At 40.8% G+C, this 23,713-nt stretch overlaps 1 protein-coding gene across 6 annotated transcripts in view; it reads right to left on the bottom strand.

Moving 5' to 3' along the window:
- Positions 1–23,713, bottom strand: part of CELSR1 (cadherin EGF LAG seven-pass G-type receptor 1) — a 163,460-nt gene that overhangs the window by 66,331 nt on the left and 73,416 nt on the right. For all 6 annotated transcript variants that reach the window (XM_071733850.1, XM_071733852.1, XM_071733854.1 and 3 more), the window contains exons 3-5: positions 8,995–9,217; positions 4,846–4,961; positions 1,739–1,827 (exon numbers count right to left, since the gene is read on the bottom strand). In XM_071733850.1, the coding sequence (XP_071589951.1) occupies positions 1,739–1,827; positions 4,846–4,961; positions 8,995–9,217 (428 nt within the window). The remainder of the gene's footprint in view (positions 1–1,738; positions 1,828–4,845; positions 4,962–8,994; positions 9,218–23,713) is intronic.

Raw genomic sequence — 23,713 nt, 5'->3', positions numbered from 1 at the left:
AGTGGTGTTTCCTGGCACAGCCTCCCTCTGCTCTCCCTCTCTCCCCCGGATTTCCTCCTGTGCAGCAGGGACTGGGTTGTCCCACTTCGAAAAACGGCGGCAGGAGAAGAAAATGATGACAGAGCACGTGTGCTAAGGATAGGAAAACACCAGCTGCTAACATTGCTCTCCTGCCAGTCTGCTTGAACTGCAGCAAGCCCTGAAAATGAGGCAGGGGTTTATTTTTAACATCTGTGTCAGATCTCTTTGCCTTTTAAAGAGTGTCCTGGGGCTGCTTGGGCCCCTTATCTGCTTGGCACCGCTTCAGCAAGCTGCTCCAGCGGCTTCCCTCAGGGCTGTGCCCTCCCCTCCTTGTCAGCTGAGGAGTTTGAGAGCTGGAGAGTCCTTCTGCTGCCTCAGAAAGTGCCACTTACTCTGCTAAAGTGATTCACTAAGAAGTATGTGGACTTTGGAAACAGCATGCTGCAGTTCGTAAGGAAGGGCCTCACAGTGTCCACAGATCCACTCATGATGACACCAAGTTTTGCTTCTATTTCTCTATATTCTGGATTGTAGAGTTAAATTACATTCAAAATTTATTTTATAAGTTTTAGATTTTTTTGATAATATGAAAAAAATAATTAAAAAGGCTTTTATTTACTCAGTAAAATGTCCTTAGGCTAGGAGACCCTATCTAGGAGTCCAAAGAAAATTTTAATCCTTCCATTCAAACTGCCACACAAATTGTGATGAAAGGATGCAGTGATGAGAAATAAAGAACTTACTGATCATATTAATCCTTCATCTTCCATTCACCTTCCTACACCAGTATCCTGTTTCCTTTTTAACAGCTGACAATGCTCCTCTATTTCCTTATGTGATTCCCCATAATGCTATCATGTCAGACTTAAAAGCAACACTTCTCAGTAACTAAACAGGTTCTCTAATTTTTGTTACAGAATATAGAGGAGCTGAGACATCTATCTGTAAACAGTGACACTGTACACCCTAAAAGCTCACTGTCTGGTTTATGGTTGGCTTGCACAGAGCCCCAGTCTTTGGTTAACTCCAAGTGAACCTGCTCTTGACAGTAACCAAGGCACAGGGATAGGGACCACAGAGCCCACCTCCGAGTGCCAGGGACTGTGTGCAACAAAGCTTTTTGCATTTCTCTTGCGTACCTTTTTACACAGTTGACAAAAAATTGATTTAAGAAGATTGATTCCTGAGAAGTATCAGCCATTCAATAACCAAATTTTCCAAACCACAGAAGCTTGTGCTAGCTAAACTGGTCATTTAACACAAAGAAAGATAGTTTTAGGGAAGACTTTTGCTTTGCTTCAGAAAATTCTGCAATAGTGACTTGTAGTTATAACACTGAAGGCTCCTGCACTGCACAAACCTTTAAAAAGAGCCAAAGCAGTGGATCAGTTGTTTTAGATACACTGACACTTTTGAGGGTTTAAAGAACTGAAAACTAAAACCTTTCCAAGTACCTGAAGGTTTCCCTGGTAGTCCTTCTGAACAGGAAATGTTAGGTTTGATTTTGCCTTCCTGAGACAAAACTCAAAAGCCCTCTGAGGGAATTTTTGTTCCAGGAAAGGTGAGCAAGATCAGTACCTTCTGTGCACAGCTGTAGCAATGTGCCTGGTTAAATAAATAAAATTCAGGTCACCTGAATACATCAGGTCAGAGCAAGATGGCCCAGGCCTTTATTACTTTACAAATACCAGGGTCATCACCAACAGTGTTGTCTTACCTTATTGTAGTACTGGACCTGGACTGAGTGCCACTGCCCATCGCTGACCCCTCCCAGAACGAATGGAGCCACCGTAGTGGTTGTTTCCCCTGCAAGGGCAGGCAGAAGGGAAAAAATAAGTTATCACTGCAAACCTCACTCTGCACTAAACCAAAACACAGAGAAACACTCATCTGGCACAGGATGCAGCTATCTTACTTCACCATGGAGGAATCCAAGTTTTTATCCTGTGAGGCAGTTAAGTATCCCAATTTTCCTTGAATTATTTTGGTGTGCAAACAAAAAAATGGCTTCTGGCACATTTGGATGAGTTATGATGTTTTTATTATGCTTCTGCAGTGCATGGTAGCAGATGTATTAGGTAGATAGACATACTGCTGAAGTGGTCAACTGAGGAAAAAATATACATTAATTTTCTGCATTTCTGCCAAAAGCAGCAATTTGAGGCTTTTTAATATGATGATGAGTATTGTCCTGAGGTCTTTTGTCAGAAAAGAGAAGCCAACTCATCATCAGAGCTGAGAAAGTGAAATACTTCAGTACTTTGGTGTAAACCCCATAGATGGTAACCTTGGTCGCAGCACATTTTACCAGAGATTAATGAAATTATTGGCAGCCTTTCAGTATTTAAATTTGAAAGCAAGTCCTTGCCACTGCAACTGGAAAAACGAAACTTTTAAGTCAGGTCTGAGTCAGCAGAACCAGCTCAGTAACCAGGCATATCTGTTCTGAGGTAGCAGCAAAATAAACATTTGTGTTGAAAGTACATAAAAGGCCTGGCACAGAGAAAGGATTGCTAGGTTTTGACTTTCCTTTCCTTTCCCTTTATTTAACAGTTGGAAAATTCTACATACTAAACCACAGGAAATATAACTCCCTCCCAAAAGCTAACAATATTCACAGTATTGTTGAGTTTAAAATGTACTTTCTACTCTCTATTTGCAACAAATACTTTAGCCTGTGTGAGGTACAATTCCTGTGTGCCTTATGCTCCTTTAACTCCCATCCTATATCCTTTTGTTATTTAAACAATACAGATTTCAGCTTAGCACATTACCTTGGCATCTTGCTGTGTTGTTTTTTCTCATTTAGTGATAAAAAATGTCTGGTAAAAATTAGGTTTCTTATTCAGCTAGCTTGTTTCTGCAGAAGAAAGATCAACAGTTTCCAATCTTTTTGCTTTGTTTACTGTGAAAAAGTTGTTGTGACAGGTAAAACAGATCAGATGCCAAAACCTGTACTGTTCATTAAAAGCCACTTAAAACTATAAAACATAAACCATTCTCCTTCCAAACAAAATACCATTTGCCGTATACAGGACCAGACCTGCTCTCAAGTGCAGTAGTGCAAATCTAAATTTGGTTTCATGTATTTTAAAGGAGTTCTTCCACATTTAAATGCATATAAGTACGAGTAGAATTTATTTTTTCTCATTCATCCTCAGGGTGCCTTCTGAGTGATTTGATTCAAGTTTAGACAGGCGGATCGGATCAGACCTACAGAAGAAAGCACAGCTCTCCAACTGCAGCATGTTCTTTCACTACACTAATCCATTCAAAAGTCTGCCTTAAAATCTAATTTGGATGTCTTTGAGATAATAAACAGGAAATGAAACCGGATATCTTCCACCCAAATATCTCAGATATGCACTTAAGCATTGCTGGTAAATCATTGGGGTCACACAGGATTTACTGCAGGGTCTGATGGCAGTGACTGCAGGAGGCCATAGGCGACCAACACTGATGTGGGCTGCACCTCTGCTTCTACTGCTTTACTACTTGCAAGGTTTCACTTTTCACAAAAAGAAAGCAAGAGTTGACTAGAGCCCACATGTCTATCTTGAATAAGGATAATGGGAAATAACAGGATTATTTCCAGAGTTACATGCTCAGTACAGAGGTACAAATGTCTCACTTGACCTACACATGACCCCACTTGACCTGGATGACAACAGCCCTTCTCAGATATTTGTTTCTGTCTGATGGAAAACATTCCCTAAACCTGTGAAAAAAGGTTGGTCTGCCCCGCTGAGATTCAGTAAAACCACCTAATTCACAGATCTGCTCCTGCAATGAAGCAGGGGCACAAGCAGTCCACCAAGAGGGACCCCAAGAGCCTCAGCAAGTCTGCTTAAGTCCAGGAGGTGATTCCTAGTGGCTTCAAGGTGCTTTAACCATACTGTACAGCTGTGTACTAACAGCTTCACCTGCTACACCTGTCACAACAATCAGCACAGCTGGGCATGAGTTTGGGATGAAATCTGGACTTTTATAACTGGGAAAACACCACTCTGCTGAGACTGGAACCAGTCAGGGTTTGTTCTGATCACACTTCTGTCAGGAAGAACTTTGCCACTGCCAAGGCTGATTTTTTGAAGGAAACCTCTTCCCTAGGAGAAGGCCACGCTGACATGGACAGATGCCACCCTGAGCTCTGCTTGTTAGCCTTCTCCCCAGCCACTGAAAGACCCTGCTGTGCCCCAGCACAGAAAGCAAATGCCAAAGCCTCTGTTTCTTTTTTTCCTAGACCAGAGCAATGAGTGAGAAGCTTACTTGTCCTGTATTACTTGTGGGTTACAGATTCTTCCAAGGGGAGGTGCTTCTACAGTGCAGTAGTAGATTCCAGTAGCATTGTTTCTCCTCACAAACCCCTAATGAACAGCAGGCTGTTTTCACTTGTCTCTCAGCTTTTACTTTGGCTCATGTATGTTTTAGATAACGTTTATGCACCTAGTTTCATTGGCAGTATAGTGTAAAAATGGATGAACATGCAATGTTTATCACCGTGTAATACAATGAAGTCTCATTTAAGCAAACATTGGCTCAGAGGCTGACTTTCAGGCTAGTGCCAATCTTTTATAAAAGTCATAAACTCTGGCTTTTATAACTGATATGTTGACAAGCTCCTACCTATGACAGCGAGTGTTACCACCATGAACTGCTACAATCTGTAGTACACCTGCATGAGTTGTTAACTATACAAAGCCAGCAGTTACTCAATTAAAGAGGCAGCAAACAGCTATATAAAATCATTAAAGTGCACTTTCAAATGGCTTGAGAGGATCTCCTGACTGCAAGCAGAAATGCTCACCCGGAGTGACGCCTCACCTGCAGAGAACGTGAGCTGGATCTGTTCCTCAATGATCTCCAAGGCAATGAAGTCATGTTTCTCATTAAAACGCCCATTGTAGAGAAGGAGAGCATTCCTCTCCCTGGTTGCAAACCTAGAATGCAGAGATGGGGGGGGTTTGTACTTAATGGCTTATGAATTAAAGACTGATGGCCAAGTATCCCAGAAGAAAAGCAGCATTATAGTTAGCAGAAAAGCAAGCCTTTGCATCTTTCCTCAGACAGAAAATTATAAAATTGAGCCAGAGGCAGGATAAATATATTCTTTCACAATCGACAGAGTCAAGTAGAATGGAAATTACAGACAACCACTCTGCAGAGATCTGCTGCAGATGTTAACCCTCAGAAAGGATAAAGAGAGGCAGATGATGCAGAGTGAGTGTCTGAGACTCAAACAGCAGCACTTACTACACTTGGCAAACAGTCCAAAAGCTAGAATGCCTTTTCTCATCAAAGGGAGCATACCTGCTGCCTGCTTGCTGTCTAAAGGCTACAGAACACAAGGAGAGTCATCTAATGATTATAAAGACCTGATGGGGAGGCAAGAAAGATAAAAGATAAGGAGTTACTTTAATAAAGCCATGCAGACAATCAGGGTTCATCAATCAACAGGTCAGTCAATTGGAGGGAGGGAAAAAACCCAAAACTGAAATGATTCAAGTAAATCAGTGCCCATGAGTGTTCTTATGAGTTGGTTTTATTTTTCTTGTGTTTCTAGTATGGGATGTATCACCCTTTTCCTGCAATAAAAGAGGTGACCTCAGTTTTAAAAAAGGCTGGTTTTTTGTCAGCACAGAACATTTTGGTACATTTCTGTGTGTTGTCTGTATTTTATATTTTTTAAGTGAATGCTTTGGGGATTCTTTGGGGATTTACACACAGCTTTAATCTATTTAGAAATGCCAAACAAATCTAAATTATTACATTTTGCATAAACAGTATTTTACAAAGATTAATATTACATAAAAAGAGAGAGAAAGCATGGGAATTTCTTATGCTTCCAGATGGCAATTTAGTTTGATTTTGTATCTTGAACTTCAGGAAACATGCTTGATTTAAATTAACCTACTTTTCCTAAAAATAATCAAATACTGAGCACAGCTAATGAAAACTGGATTCCACAGATAGAAGAAATAATTCTTGTGCCTGTCATGTCATGTCTACTAGCAAAAGACTCTCATGCCATGCAACAAAACCTGCATTCAGAAAATGTGAATGCAGTAGTATTTTAGATAAGCAAGATCTGATTATTTGAAGTAAAAAATTCAAAACCAAAGCATCCTTTTAAACAGAAGTTTTTTGTCTGACACATATGCTGTGGATCCCACCAAATAGAGACCATTCAGTATGAGAAGCCTGAATTGGAGCTGCATGGAAATGGGAATTTTTATTTCAAAAGTTTTTTTTTGTATTTTGAAGGAGAATTAATTGTTCTGGTCCAAAAAAAATGAAGTAAAAATTCTGACATTTCCAATAAAATAAAAACTCCCCAGAAATACCTGTTATAGTTCACAAAAATATTGCATTATTGTTTTGATTACTTTAAAATACACCTTTATTTCAAAATTTATTTAACACATTGCAAAACAGTATTATAGAAGCAAGAGGTGAACTAAATTAAGACAACACTATTGAAATATTTAAATATTATCAAAACACTGATTTAGTTTTCACTTTTTACCTTCAAGCATTTAATCCAAAGAAATGCAGTTCCTGTAACACATTTCTCAAGAATGTGCTTTTCAGAGGATAACTGCTTCATACAAAAATTTTATCAGATCTATCCAGAATACTTATTACCAAAAGAAATTAGAATAATAGGAGTGATGCATCTTCACTGGGCAAAATACCTAGCTAACATCAAGAATGTTAGTTCTGTTTGAATATTTTTTGCTGATATAGTTTCAATTCTCTGCTATAATTTTAATTATTAAAATGTTTTTATTGAACTATTCAATTATTAAGCTATTTATTATATTTCTTTACTTTGTGTGTGCTCAGTTCCTTTCTTTGCCACTAGTCACAAGCTTCTTTTTATCATACTAGTAGTTAAAGCACTACAGCTTTTAAACTTATCTGGTTATCACCAGTTGGGAAAAAGATGCCGGTTTTTAATACAATGGAGATTTTTTTTCAGGACATTGGAAACAAAATATACTTTCTTAAAGAATTTTGAACAATGCAAAAACCTCTTCACTCACAGTGTCTCCTGGAGTGAAGGAGTAGCAAGTGTTGGAAGGAAGCAAGAAAGACATATCGTGCTGGGAGCAGAAAGGCATGTCTGGTCAGTAACATAAATACACTAAAAAAAATTATTTTAAAGAAATAGTTATGAGACTGGACAATGAAAACATCCTGCTCTTTGTCAAAAGCAGATCACGAGTCACTTGAGGCTGAGGGGAGCTAAGACAACATGGGATTTTATGAATGCTCCTGAACTGCAAAATTTGTAATGGCAAATCATTGTCTAGTCAAACTGTAAATTTTTGCTCATCCTCACATAACATCTTCCACCTGCACTGAAAGATAATAAAAGCCAAAGAAATAACAAGTGTAAATAAAAGTGATCATCAAGTATGAAAAGCTATACGAGTCATCATCCCTAACAGTGTGGGATGAGTCCCATGATGGTCCTGACTTTTTATAATCACATTGAGTGGACTGAGAAGTATTTAGCTCATGACTAAATACGCCATCTTGGTTTTAAAGACAAGGAAGAAATCCTGATGTAAGCACTACCTTGCTACAGTAGTTTGCTGCTTCTCAATAACCCCTGCATTTGAGTCACTTTTACTTTAAGCATGCTACATGTCACAGATCTTTTCCTGAAAGCCTGAAAACTGATACCAAGTGGCTGTGGGGACAATCCAAGGGTAGTGCAGGTAATTTATGCTGGCAGCCAGCCCAGACTGCTTCTTTGTTTGCACTCACTGTAGGCCTGACAAGTCCAAAAGAGCCTGTTGCTCCTCAGCTCTTCTCTGTGCTTAGATCTGATGCTCTAAAACAGTCTTCACAGGCACCTCTCTTACCTTCCTCTGCTTGTTTGCAAACCATGCCTGCACTCTCTAATTCCACCAAAATGTCAAGATTCCATAAAATTTCAGACCTTGGGACTAAGGCAGATGAATGATAAAACAGAAAGAAGCTGCCTGGCTCCTGAGAGATGTAGAACACCAGGTAGCTGGTGGGTGCTGGATGGGATGTGTGCCTGGTGGTGCCCCTCCTGAGCACTTTCTCTGGTCAGACAACCAAACATGTTTGTTATTGTTGCTGTTGTACCTATCAACAAATCCTGGGGCCTGCCCTTTGAGGTCAGGGCTATCACATCTTGTAGTATTTACTTACAGTCAACCATGAGGGAGAACCAAAGGTCAGTCCTGACCACAAGAAAGATGCACACCCAAGCCCTCTCTGGAGAGGACACACACGCACACCTGGAGCTCTGGCTCCGCAGCAGGCCTGTGCTATGGCCTGGGCCAGAAAGTCCTCTCCAGAAGAGGTTTTTTCCCCTGGGATGTGTAAGCCAGGGAAGGAAAGCTCTGGTGCATACAGTGCAGCTGCCACCATCGCTCCTCACACCCCAAGAAGTCCTTGAGTGCCCTCATGGGGAAAGTGAGGAGCTGGGACACTTGGGGTTGTCCCAGGCCCAAGACTGGGAACCAGCAGAGGGCAAGGACTTGATGAGGACCAGGTTGCGCTCAGCCATGGCCTGAGGAGACCAGGTCCTCTCACAGGATGGGAAACAGGAGAGGGGAAGAGCACTCCCAAACAAGCACCATGAACTAGCAGCTTGCACAAGGAAGTCAGGAGGCCACAGGGTCAACTAGAAAAACACCTGACATGCTTGAGAGGCAGCAAACCCACCACCCACCCTGGCTCCTCTCTAGCTGAGGGCTGCTGAGAGTCACCTTTCCCTGCGCCATCACCCCATGTTGCAGCAGAAGAAGGTAATTTAGTGCCTCAGTGGCGTCCTCAGCAGGGCAGAAATCAAATGCTTTCAAACAACACAACTGCACCTTGTTCACAGGAGTCACCTCTACATGTAAGTAATTCAGTTGGTGACAAAAAACACCCCTCAAGCTCAACTGGAGGCCACAAGGCACCAAGCCCTTCCCCACTGGGACTTACATGAGGGAGACGGTGAAGTGGAAGCGCTGCCGCAGACCCTTGAAGGTGATGAAGGACTGTGAGGGGAAGCTCCTGGTGGTCATCTCACAGTATGGCCGCTCGTACTCGCCTGGGGGACACTCACACTTGAAGCCCCCAATGAGCAGGTTCACGCAGGTTCCTCCGTTCTTACACACCCCTGGAGCACAGCGGCCGGAGCGAGAGTTCACCTCGCAGTAGTCTCCTGCAAGGGGAGAAGCAGATGTCAGGGAAGGTAACACCCCAGCAGCAAGCTGTGACACTCAGCTACCCGAGGGTTTTTGCTCAAGGTTACGTTGCTTCCAAATTTCTGCACCTGACCTCCTTTGCAATCAAGGTCTGAGCCTGTAATTGCAGGGGGTAAGGGTGCTACATCGGTTTTCAAGTCTTAATTTTTGGGGGGGTAGAGTATATGATTTTGTTGAATGATCCTCTGGCAAATACCCCAGTTTTCAGACTCCTTGTCTTATTCCAGACCAAGTGATAAAGTTGGTGACAGATGGATCTATATGGGAGGAGGTAACACCACTAGTTAAAAACTCACACACTCCCTGTCAACCAAAATACATGTAAATAGTTCTGGCATTTCACTATGAGTTGGAAATTGTGTAAACAGGTAAATGTTTGCACTTTGCCTGGAGTGGAATTTGGCTTTGCTGCCCATAGCAGCATCAGGGCATTGGCTCAGCTCACAACAATGCTCACAAAATGTAGGAAGAATAAGCAAGATGCCCATGACACACCTATGAGTGTCACACACTTCCACTTTTTCCAATGTAACTTGCAGGTGACAGGCATTTTCTGAACCCTCCCAAGGTGGACACAGAAAATGTCCACAGAAGTCATAGATTTTGTGTACTACTCACTGAAGCTCTTTCCCCCCCAAATGTTTCACCTTTATTCATCTTAGAAGTCTGTATTAAGATGTGTTAAATGCAATAATAAACAATCAAGTGTCTTGCTTTGTACATATACTATAATTTTTCATGCTTTTGCCCAAAACCTGAGTGAATCGCAATTATAAAAAAACCAGTTGTAGAGAGTATATTCACGTTAAAAAATCTGCTGCAGTTGGGTCAAAAGCAGCTGCTAAATTAATCACTGTACAGAAACCTAAAACTATGTGAGTTAATTAGCTAACATTTTTATTTTGGCGTGTGTCTTCCTAAGGTATGAAACATGTTCAGATCCTGCACATAAAACTCTCCAGAGAAACTGAAGATGGCATATGTAGTTAATTTTAACTGGTAACAATATCTGTCAAATAATGGAGAGCAAAACTACTCGACACAGGCAGCTGAAAGTATGAATACATTTGCAACAGTTTGATATTTGCATGATCAAGCACAGTTAAAATTGTGCAAATACATTTCTGGAGGAAAGTAAAAGCAGCGGGAGTTTTGGGCAGTGACTCACAAACAAAGGCAAATTAAAACAAAGTTTTTCTGCAGCCGCTGCCCCCACAGCTCTGCTCCCACGGGTTCCCACGCCGCAGCCGCCCCGGCTGGGCAGCAGGATGCAGCTGGCACACTTGCTGCATCCAGAGCTGGATCTCCACCTCCTTTCTGTGCCGGGCTGCAAACAGCAATGGTGTGCAGCTGGTTTAGCCACTGCCCTAGAGGAAGCTATCCCTAAGCCATGGTGAGGTACATGGCCAGGCTCTTTTCGGTCTCCAGCTTTGTTGCCTTTCTGCTCTCTCATCAACATCATGTGCCTTTCAAGCAGGTACAACGTACAGCAGCAAAACAGAGGAGCAAGTACAAGAGTCCTGTGATCACACAGCCATCCAAATGCACATCTCATCCATGTGGGCTCAACTCTGGAGGACAGACAGACCTCCAGTCCTGCTCTGTGCTCCACACGATGAGGAGAGACATCCTATGACTGCTTCTCAATTAATGCATATGATGTCTCCTGGAAACCAATATACTGGAGCATTTCAGTATATTTTAAAATGATTTAACACAAAGTACAGGGGAGCTAAACACATTTCTCTATAATAATAATAATAATAATTCTCATAGTTAACAAACTATGTTAATAACAAACTAAGTGAATAAACTTTCCCTGTCATACCAGAGAAAATGTAAGCCAAAACCTCAGAAGTAATAAACCATATAGCCAAGAGTTCAGTTTCAAGCCTGTTCTTAGGGCCTTTCTCATTCAGAACTGATACTCCTATATTCTCACTTTAAAATATTAAGATGAAATGCTATGAAAAACACTTGACAATATCTTTCTGTTTCTTTTTATCATCTGTAAGTACCAGGCAAGAGTATGTGCATACACCCTCCTTGATACTTTAAAATGCTCTACAATATGTTTGTTTGGAGAGATATTGTATGTATCAGCAAAGAGAGAAAGTTCCCTCACTGTATTGGCTGTGCCAAACAAAGCACACTCACACATCAGATGCTATGGGGGGACTCTATAAAAAGCACTTCTTGATGACTGCACAAGCACAGCCAATCCTTAACAGACAAACATCTTCCATACCGAAAATTAAAAAAACCAAAACACAACTAATTGGAGAAACACAGTTCCTAACTAAACACAGGTTTGTTACTTTAAAAAAGTAGTGGAGTATTTTGTGCAATAAGTCTCCCAAGTCAGAAAGGAATGTAATCTTCAAGGCTTTCTGAAACCAGAATGATATATTTGGCTAAAGCAAATAACACACAGGATTGAATACACAAGGAGAGAAAGGAGTGAGCTACAAGGAGAGATTCCTGGCACTACAACATGCTGTGGGAATGCCATGGCAATACAGAGGCGAAATGTAAGAGCCAAAACTTAAAGTCACCGATAGTTCTGTTTTAAACCTGGGATATAACAAGAATTTATAGACTGTTTAGCTACCTATACAGGCATAAAACTATTTGTGAGAAAAGAAAGCTTGCAGAAAATGTCTATGCAATCATGCTTTTTACTGCTTTTCATTATAATGCTTAAAGAGGCCATTTAAAAAAATGTAGTTCAACTTTGAATAAGATCCTTTGTCCTACATTCATTCAGCTGTAGAATCACTGATGTCCCAGTTACTAAAATTATTCTGAATTATCCTTAGTCTGTAATGTAAATGAGAACTACACTTCATGCATATTCTTTGATGTTGAATTTTCATATTTTATGTATATTTACCAAAATACATTAAAGCAGTGGGTTTGAAATCTCTACAGTAACTCCAAGGCATCACTGAGTGTCAAGGCACAAAGGTCTACCAAGAAACTTGATAAATCCCTACTTACCCTATCTTTCCCAAAGTAAAAAATGTGCCTGAAATTATTTAGAAACATGGTGGTTTTGGCTTTATGAAATATCCACCAGAGCAACTTTTCAAAGCAGACCTTTGATCAGGAGCATATAGCCCCTTTTGGCTACACACCACACCTCCGTGCAGCTCTTGGGTTTGTCCCTCCCAAGGGTGGCCACCTCATCCAGAATACAGTGCTGTCCCACAGCACTGCCAGGCAGAAGCTTTGAGGCACAGCCTGAAATGCATCCTCAAAATCCGAACTGGAGCCTGCATGGATTTGAAGGATGGTTGCCTGCTGGAGTTGAAAGGCCCTAAGGGAAGAGATACTTGAGGAGCTGAAAAAGAAGGATCTGCTTCCGCCAGCCTTTGGGATGAAAAGTGCCTATGTGCCTTCTCATAAAAGGTTGGAGGGCTGGGATGGGCTGAGAGAGGGGATGTCTCACAGTCTGGTGGGAAAAAAATAGTGCAGAAGGAGAGAGAGCTGCTGTGCAGTAAGGGTCTGGAGGGGCTTGGTTGATAAGAGCACAGCTGAGATAGGCACAGCACACAGCCTGGGGTGGGTCTGCAATGCTGGCCATGCTGTGAGGGGTCATTCCCTCCCCCAGCCTGTGGAACTCCCCTTCACTCCTCATGGCATTGTTCCCTTTGCTAGTAAAATTTTGTTTTCTGCATTGACCAGCATTTAGGAAACACTTTAGAAATGTATGTATCACAACTCTGTGAAATCCAAGCAGGAGATGTGAAGTTTAATCCCTCCAGCTGCTAAATCTAAAACATGCACTGACAGATCACACGGGCCACAGCTGCCTCTTATCTACCAGAAGACTCCTGGGCTTTGAAGAAATTCTGACCCTAGACAGCAAACGGATTACTGTTACAGGACAGTAGCTGATCTTATATGCTCTCACTTAATACTGATGACTCTTAAAGATATGAGTCCTGTGGCTTTTACACAGCCCTTTGTGTAATGCTTTCTCATTTTAAAGCCTTTGAGATCATAGTTGCTTTTGACACTGCTTTCTACTCTTGGCCATCATAGATCTCTTTTTCATTTTTAGGAGTAATTTTACAAAGATGTTTTTATGTAAGTGAGGACACCCTGATATCAGGTGTAACAAGCAGAAAAGGCAAAGCAAAGGACTGGCTAGAAAATTTGGTCTTTCTCTGAGCTATTCCAAGCAATGGAAAAGCTTAATGAATAAAGAATAAACGATGGCAAAAAAGTAAAAAGAAATATAAATAAGCTATCTGGAAAAAATAAGAAAAATAATCTCACAATTGCACATGCTTTGTGAGGTAAACATTGTGGGTTTCAAGTAGCACACTGGTATGCATCAATGAGCTGGTCTTTGCAGAATCTGGTTTTGTTGGTGAGTTGCTTGACTTTACAAGGACAGACAATGTGTAAAATTGGCAAGCTTGCTGAAAACAACATGATGGCACTGGAACGCAGAATCACTCTATACATCTATTTACTGTAATGTGTTTCCACAATTTTCCTATTTAGGGACTAGTCCTCAAAAATCTGTACTGCTCTCTGATTGTTTTCAACTATATATTCTATCTATACTTAGATGAAGCAGCAGCCCTGCACTAACATTTTTATTTTCTTTTTCCCATTTTCTTTAGAACCATATTAATTTTTCACCATATTAATACCATACTACATACATATATACCATATTAATACCATATTAATTTTCAACCATATTAATTTTTCTGTTAATTGTTTGACCTGAAGAGATGGTTCTTCTCTCCTTTCCTCCATCCAGACACTTGCTCTAGATACATATTAATCTTGTTGTAGTTGCTTCAGCAGAACAGAAAGTTCTGTAGTTGCTTGACCAGAAAGAAGCTGATTTAAGCAGCCAGCAGAAAACAACATACTTTAAGGTGGAAAGGAGAAACAACCAGAAATTGGGCAAAAGGAGAAACAAGAAATAGGGTCTCTAAATTCTTCAAAGAATACCCATTGACTTATTGCTCTAATTAAAAATGTATTTTCTGTCCAGCACATTATGGGAAGATCAATCCTCCTTTTCCTCTAGTTACCTTAAATGACAATCGGCACAAAAGTGGTCAGTGCACTAAGCAATAAGAAGGTTGTTAAAAACAAATTACCTGCAGAATCAGTCTGGAAATCTCTTCTGCGACAAGAGATAAGGAGGTTGGAATCAAACACACTCGGTTTAGGAGGGGTTTCACCATAGTTCAGGCTGAGTGGGAGTTGCCATAGTTCCCCTCCTTTGCCCAAACCCATTGCTCTTTCCTCCCCCTCCCTTGTGTTGGCATTCATGTAATACTGTTGTTGACTGTTTGGGGAATGAAGATGGCAAAACACCATTCAATTCGTTTTTGTAGTGTTTGTGATCTTCTGATTAGGTCCCTCCTAGGATTGATGGGATGAACAGCACAGCAGGCACAAGGGCAGGAAGCAGGACCATGCACCCAGGAATAAGAATGAAGGAGTGATTTGATAAAGGTTTAACTGTAATGCAAATACAGATGTAAGCCTTTCTAGATAGCTCATATAGGAGTGTAGTGGCTCATGCTTAATTTTGGTGAACTGAATCAACACCTTCAGTATTTTGCCACTTCTCTCCCCTAACTGTGCAGGGCTATACTGCAGGAAAAATTGCCTAGAACATAGCTGCAAGTCAAGTAATTCAAGTGAATATTGGGTTTTGCCTATAAAGGGAGATTCATCTCTTCAATGGCTCTGTGGTGCATGAGTCTACCCTCAGAAGCAAAGGGGAGAAGTCAGCCTTATCTTCCAGCAAATGCCACTTCTCAATGAAACATTACACAAACCAAACAACCAATGTACTGGTTTTATGAGGGAAGTTAAAGAGCAGATATCCAGAGAAAGTAGACAAGTAATTCTAAATAAAGGAAGAGCTGGATCAAAGAGAAGTTAGAAGCCACTGCTGTACCAATGACCATGATTAACTAGGGGATGACGATACTCATGTACCATTTTTTACACAGACAACTCAGAAGTACTATTTGAAGAGAAGTAAAACCTGGGTTCCTTAGACATCAATGGCCCTACTGCCACTTCAGAGAGACTGTGCAGATGCACTCACTAAACTTAATATAGGTGCTGATGGTCTCCACTTCATAAGGTTTATACATCACGCTGCTACTAAACATACAGATTTGAAAATATACTTTGGTCTTTCCTTTTATCTACTTATTTATGTTTTTAGAACTGGGACTGATCTAGGAAAATTAAAATCAGACCCAACTCTCTTCCATGGAAAAACACCAGCTGAAGGTCTACTTTGGGGTCTCCCTCATCCCTTTTGCCTTGTGCTTCTTTTGTTGTTTTCTGCACTAGAAAGGCAGAGAAGGTATGAGAAACAGGATGAAGTAAAATAATATATAATACATAAACACACACTGCACACACTCACACTGTTCAGGACAAAATCTTGGTGACTCATAATGACAGCTGTTCCTCATAATTTAAGTTGTTAGCTGTTCCAAATTTAACAAGATGTATTTGCAAGAGAGTAACCTGAATTTGAAGCACTAAGCAAAATAACAACAAAAACATTCCTCTCACACTGTATATTGCCAAGGAGCTCTCTGAGATCACAGACAGAGAATGGTCGTATAATAAGATACTCAGGAAATCACTGTTTTATCTCTGGGCATAAGCACTATGGTCTGAGCCAGTGGGAAGAGAGGATGCAGAACTACTGGTGCTTTCTCATCTGTGTATCATCCTTCTCCTTTACTACCACCCTTCTCTCTTCTCCGTGCCTTTTTCCACAAAGTTGCCCCCAGGCACCCCTGATAATTCACAGATCAGAGTTCCAAAAATCATGCGACTGGGCTGAATAAAGGTCATGAGATCTCTAATCATGAGATGCTCCAAAATAATGAACATGGGAGGCTTTTTATTTTCTTTTACTTGACTCTGAAGCTGCGTGTGGCATCTGCTGGCCCCAAGGCATGTGAGAGCTCACAGTGGTCAAATTCTAGCCTGAAACACATGACTGAAACCAGCTGCTCCAAAGGATCTCCCATCCACTCCCACCCCAACAAGAAGATGCTACTTGTCCATTCCCAGATCTTCTTCACATCAAGGAAAGTATCTGCACCCTGGTCCTGCAAGTTCCTGGGAGGAGGAGGAGCACAATGCAAAACTCCCCTGGCCAAACAGGCAAGGGAATGCCCAGGACCCCATCCCACCTCCAGATCCTTGCCCACTGGCAACCAACCATTTTACAGAAGTAAGAGAAGGAAAGCTCAGGTCTCTATCTCTCAAGCTGCTTCAGGGTGTGCCCACTGGTGCACTGCACATGCAGAGCAGCCACTGAAAGGGTACCCTGCCCCTCGCCAGTCCAAAATAAGGCGCAAAATCCTACACGCAGCACCAGCATTAGCAAGATGTTCCTCTTCTCCTCACTCCCTCCCCTTCCTGGTCATAAAACAAAGCAAAACAAAAGACAGCAGAGATAGGAGGGTGGGTGGATGGATGGATGGATGGATGGATGGATGGATGGATGGATGGATGGATGGATGATTTGGGGTATTTTTTTGGTGGTTTTCCATTTAAATGAAGAGGAATAACTGGTTTAAAAAAAGAAAAAAAAAAAAAAAAGGGGAGAGAGAGACAATACTGAGGAGGATTAGTGAAATTTGGGGCACATCTGTTGGAGAAATGAATTAGTCTGTGGATTCCATAAATAATGAGTATGTTCTCAAGATGATCTATGCTGCACTTGAATGGTCACTGGACCTTGTCCTCTCATGCTGCTTCCAGCAGTGCTGGCACAAACAGAGCACAAAGTCACGAGTGAGTTTTTAATACCCGTGGTCTCTTCCTCATATATTTATTGAGGAACAAAAATACTCAGTCATACAACATGCCTGGCTTCTCCCTGCTGCTGGCTTCCACGGCATTGGACATAATCACCTCCAGGCTTCTGAAGGAAAGGTTGAGGAAAGGCACTTTTTTGTTGTGTGTTAGATGTGGTGAAGGAGAAAAAGAAATAAAACATCCATGCCTTCAGCCTGCCACAGCTGCCTACTAACAATTCTTGCTCAATGGGATCTAATGGTTAATTTGATAATGTCTTAATCTTTACTCTTGGCTAATTATACAGCTATCTCTAAGCTCTGTAAATTACTGAATCATTGTTGTAATGTACAGTGCCCTCAAACGGTGTCATCTCCCTCTGCTTTTGACCTGTAAGTTGAAGTTTTAGAGATATTTTAGGCTTCTGTCTGACCCAGGCCTATTTTTCCACAAGTGATTGTGGTCCCACATTGGACCTTTCAAAATACAAACTATTTATGTGACTGAGTAAAGCAAGCAAGGTGTGGTGGCTGTGCCAGGGGTGTGTGTGCTGTAACATCATTTATCAACAGGAACTCAGGATCTGGAAAACCAAACGTGCTTTCAGGCACTGTCAGGCACCCCACTCACTTTCTGCCTGTTTCCCCTAAGCTGTTTTCCACACAGGAGGACTCCAAACTGCTGCAGCTCCCACTCCCAAATTTGTAGGGGAGGGCAAGTCTCTAGCACTTGTTTTTGAGCAAATTAGCATCTTGTAACAGTTAAAAAAGGGAACCCACTTGCAAATAACTGACCTCAGAAAGAAAGGAAGAAAGAAAAGGTCTCAGGAGTATGGGGAAAATGAGTTCAGGGTCTCCCTTTCTGTGGCAAACGTCACTCTATAAGGGTTTAGGCTTTATTCCACTGAAATCCTCTTTCATTTTCTCCATGTAGCCATTACAGACTTGGATGTTTCAGCTCAGAGAAAGAGACAAAGGACAGAAGAAACCATCTGTCCTGGTCCCCAGCAGCCTCCTGGGATTAACTACACAAGCAGTTAACTCCACACACTTCCATTAAAGGACGACTCTGGATTTTGTATTTTCCATAAAATAGAACTTTTCACTGGAAAATCTCACTCTCACATTTTCTGCATGATCCTAAACTACAGTAAAAAATATGGCTCTTAGAAACCCTTAAACCAAATCATGCTCCTTAACATCCTAGGTGGTCCCAAAAGCTCTGGTGGAAAGAAGCATAATGGCCTAATAGTGAGAAGAATTTTAGAGTAGCCATAAGATATTAATAAAGCAACTGAAAAACATGCTTAAAATAATCTGCTATTGTAATTATATCTTAGGATGCTAGGATTTCAGAGCTTTCCACTTTTCTTTTAGATGAGAACTATTAGTTCAAAAGAAAGATATACTTTAAAATACTGTATAACTCTTTATTAGGGATCATATGAGTTCAGAGGTTTGTCTTGAGGGAGGAGATAAATGTGGCATCAGCAATCTGATGCTCATCAAATTTCCTTTGTTATACACTGAAGACAAATTTTGAAAAAATAAAAAATGCCTCTTTGCTTGTCAAATTAAACCGATTAGGGTCAAGAATATAATCCCATAGTCTTATGCTTTAGTAGTCTTAAAAATAATTTCTACACAGGTCAGTAAACATAAACTGAAAACAAAAAGCCACTTCATCAGTGAAGCTGAATTTTTTTAGATGACTCTTTAAAAAGCCATTGCAATGTCTCACACAACTCACACAGAAAATCTCAAAATTACTCAATTTTTTAAAATCAAAGAATAGCTGGAAATGAAAAAGATACATTTAAAAAAAATTTTAAACAAACACATCAAAAATTAATCCAGCCAGCTGTCACAATTTGTACTCCCATTACGACAGTTAAGTAGATAAAAATTCAGCCTTTGCGTAAAATATAGTTTCATTTAAAAGCTGCTTTAAATGGTTACAGTCTTGTTAGAGTTCATATACTTTACTGTACCATCTAGGTTGCATTTCATTATTAACAGAAGACACTCATCTTCATAATAATATTTGTTACAAATGCACATCAGCATGCTGACCCCTTGGAAGCTGGGTGGCCCTGTCTAATTAAAATATATTTTCTAAATACTATATTAGAATATGCTGTATAGTAGCTCTCATATGCTTAGCTATGGAGAACTTGAGAAGAAGCCTGAAGTAATGTATCTTCATCTTGATTTTTTAGAAACTGTAGAAAATTTGAGTCCGTGACTGCTAAGGAAGTTGTGATTTGAGGGCACCGTACAGTGTGGGCTGCAGAACAAAACCTGCCCCAGGAGGAGCAGGGTCTGGGATGCAGGCACTGAACCATGATGCTCTAAACAAAAGAACATTTGCAACAACAATGAAGTGGTGGTTCCCACCACGCTCTGCACAACTGTATTGCAGAACTGTAATTATCTTGATGTTCAAGGCCAAGTGCTTCAGTCTGGTGCTCAACTGCCGAACCTTTCAATCATTACAACACAAAGAACAGGCACACAAGAAACTACTTTATACCTTTTTCTTCCCAAACAGGACATTATCCTGATACACTCATCTCTGCACCAAACTGTCTTTCCTGACACTTTCCTGTTGTTTATTTACTAATAAAATAAAAATGTCTAACTTGGGAATTATATATTTCTCATCATCAGAATTCTAAGGGGGCTTCCCATTTTTTCCCCCAGTTTTGCATTTACAGCCATGAGGAAAGGATCCCTGTTATCTTATTCCTTGGAAGTTAAATTACTTTTTTGTCTGGAAGAACTAAAATATTTAATTCCAGCCTTCCTGGTATTTCTTTTTTTAGCCTTCTTCTCTGATTTGCTGTGAAACAGCAGAACATCAAGCATTTGGGAAAAAATACTGTCTCTGTTATATCTTCCTTCCAGATAACTCCAAAGAAGTGTAGGGTTTTTCTCCTTCTTTCTCTTCTCATTTTCCTCTATCTGACTTTTTTTCAGCAAGAAAAAACAATGAATACACATATCCATTGGCAATAGAACCAAAACAAACCACTTAAAGGGTTGTATAATATGTGGGCTATTTTGACACTTAGCAAGTGTATGTTTTGATGCTTTAGAATGCATTTGTGTGACTTATATACAATTTAAAATTTTATCCAGCTAACCTAGCTGACACTAAAAACTGTGCATAAAACCCCTAAGTCCTACATTACACAAGGCTCAACTTGGCTAAATAAATCAAAACACAATTTAAACTATGGTCACAAAGAAGTTGGCCATTGTTTAGTAAACTGTTATTTAAAATATTTTTATTAAAAAACCTCAGCATTTTTATTTTCTTTCATATCAATGTTCTGCAATGTATACATATGCTCACAATTATGATAGCGTGTGGGAACTTAGCTACACCATTTAGGAGTGGTTTTATGTGTACTTAAAAAATTATAATATCAAGTAACTCCACTTAGTATAATTATGCTCCACCTTCCACTTTTTTTAATGTTATACCTATGAAGATAAGCAAATGCATTCTAACAAAGGTTTTCAAAAAGCCTGGGAGAACTGCAACTCCCATTTGGGCGTGATAACCAAAATCCCATCAATATAAAATCAGAAGTACAAGTCAGCAGCTGAAAAGTTGTACAAGTCAAACTGCTGAAATTCAAAAAGGAATATGTGTACAACATGTGAAAGACAATAAAAGAGATTTCAGGTAGCACAAAGGGAATCCTAAATTTTGACTCGTCTGTTGTTAACCAGAATGCCAACAGAGAACTTGAGGTGCTCAAAACTTCTTTCTCACACAGAACACCGCTAACTGATAAGCTCATACTTGTAGGACATTTTCTTGCCAAGAGGTGAGAAGGAGAGGTCAGGTGCCAGAGGTAAGCAGGTACCTATGCCAGGTTAGCAGTCTGCCTCGCTCAGGTAAAGCCAGGTGCCTGACAGCATACATGAGCTTAACTTGGCACAACTTCAGAGTCAAATGTGTTATTTTCACATCAGAGATTTAATGAGATTTGACTTTAACAAAAGAAACTGAAGCCAATATTAGCCATGGCAGGAAGTTGGAGTAGATGATCTTCAAAGGTCCCTTCCAACCCAAACCCTCCTATGACTCTATGAATATACCTGGAATTAGGGCTCCATATTAAACACCTCCTCTGTGGAAGAGCCGGGGCAGCACCGTTCTGTGCAGTGTGTGCTCACAGGGCTCTTCTCTCTGCAACCTCCTTGACTTCATACTACACAGCCCACAAGAACCCAACCTCTCCCCATGTTGTAATGCAATCTAACAGACATCAGGGGCATTATAGCAATCAGGTGTAAAAATGCAATCGTAAGCACTGAACCATCATCAAACACGTTATTGCCCGAGTTCATATAATGCTACTTGAATTTATCAACAAAAGGAGAGAAAGTGTTAAAGCATCAGTGACACACCCTGAAGGTGACAAGTAAGGGGAATGGGTAAAAGAAGAGATCAGGCCATCCACACAGCCATCTCAAGGAAAAGCAAAAAAAGATAAGCTGTAATCAGTAAGGGTGATTTCCTAGACCTATACTCGAGATGAATTTCTAAGGTAGCTTCTGAAGCCAGGGCTAGGTGATTAAACTGGTATGTGATCTGCTGCTTGTTTTTACAAAGCACTGTGGGAGCATCAGGAAAACAACAGAAGTCTTGTTAAACAGTTCGAGAACAAATTAAAAAGAGCAAACACAACATTAATTCTGGAGCTAGGCTTCCACATGACAGCAGAGGACTTTGATCAGTGCAAGCATTTCCACAGGCAAGGAGGGTAAGATACAAGAAGATGTGGCTGAACCCCCAGCACTTGTAGCAGTTCAGCTGAATCAAAGATCGTCTCACATGCAGCATCTTGGGGTGGGGGCAAGGGATAGTTCATACATGACTGGGAGAACTTTTGAACTTTAAACAGTAGCTGGTTTATGCTCATCAGGATGAGGGTAATGCAATAAAACTCTGCTTGTGTTTAGGAAAAGGCACAGCAGATTGATGTGAAGGCTGCAGGCCATTTACAGAATTTCAGAATTAAACTGTCAACAAAAACACCACAGTAATCCAATTAGAAAACGCTTTTTGCATCCTGACAGGTGAGCATAGGTTGAAGATTAGCTGAAAGATATTTCCTTCAGATAAAAACCCATCTACAGAAGTGGGTAGAATTCTTCAGTGAGTCCTGTGAACCTGATAGAAACTCCCCATTTCCAGCATTCACCTCCTGTGACTTGGTAACTTGGATGGAAATATAATCAACAGAAATATGACAAGATTTAAAATTTTAATAGGCTTCAGGTAACTTTACTCTATTTTTATTGTTTCAGTTATCTTCTGGAGCAAGCAGGAATGCAGTTGTGGTATCTGGGCTACAGCCTCAGGTCCAACCCAGCATCACTGGTTCCAGCCATAATAGTGTGGCACGCTGACCTCATTCCTGCATGCATTAACAGGGAGCCTTGCCACAAAAAAACCCCATGCATAATAAATCTCTGAATTAAACAAAGCAGGCAAGTGGGCACACAAGCTTCTGCTGAGAGTCTGTGTCAGGAAAGAAGTGTCTTTCAAAAGGATCCCTCCCAGGTTTCCAACAGTGAGCAGTCCAGAAATGGTGCAAAAGAGCTGCCTCAGCTGCTCTGGACTTGCCACTGACTGCTTTTGTGGAACCTGGAAGAAATGAAAATGCTGTGCTTCAGCTTCTCATCCCCTTGTTTGGGGGGGACAAAGGGGTGTCTCAAAGGCTTCCTTTGTTGTTAGTAACTCCTCCAGACTCCATAGCAATCCTTAAAGGAAAAGTATTTTATACAGGTGCAGCTTGTAATGACCTGAAGTCATAGTTCTCTAACAAAGTATATACCTCAAAAGCAAGAATTTTGCCAGCTGATACCTCTTAGTCTGAATATCCAAAACTAATACTTATTTTTAGGAATTCATGACACAAAAGGGACATCATGCTAAAAGGAGAGAAAGAAAAGTAAATAATCACAACTGACTGCTGTGCTATTCAAATGGAGCATGTACTCCTCAAAACCCAGTGGAAGACTTATTATCCATGGCTAATTGCAAAGAATAGGTTGTGTGGATTCCTTATATATTTAGATACCAAGTCAGATCATGAGATGACATCTGGGGTTCATTGCTTTTTGGCATGGCTAAATGCAATGGTCATAAGGGGAAACTTCAAAGCACTGAGAGCACAATTTATGAGATGCTATGTCTCACAGTACATAGCTGAGTGATGAAGATCATAAAGGGAGAAAAGGACAGGCTTTTCCAGCTTTTGCACCAGTCATGCTCTGAAAAATATTTGGAGGAGTTAAGCTCTGCTCTGGACCATCAACTGCACTACTTTCAGGGTCTTTGCCAGCAGCCAAAATGCTGCAAAGTCCCAGGGGGACTGGAAGGGGCCACAGGGCAGGAGGAAACCGAAGTACTGGTCTGTACACAACTGCTGCCAACCACAGGGACACAGCTTGCCAGATCTACACCAATGGAGATGCCTACTTAGTCAGTAAAGGCAGAAGAGGGCCTTCCTCACAAAAAATTCATGCTGGTAAGACAGAGAAAGTTGAAGACTGATGGAAAAGACTGTACTGGGATGTCTGTGCAGAGAACAAAACTAAGGACTACTAATC

The sequence above is a fragment of the Heliangelus exortis genome, chromosome 1, assembly GCF_036169615.1.
Source record: "Heliangelus exortis chromosome 1, bHelExo1.hap1, whole genome shotgun sequence".
NCBI lineage: Eukaryota > Metazoa > Chordata > Aves > Apodiformes > Trochilidae > Heliangelus > Heliangelus exortis.
This window is presented reverse-complemented; position numbering and strand designations above follow the sequence as displayed.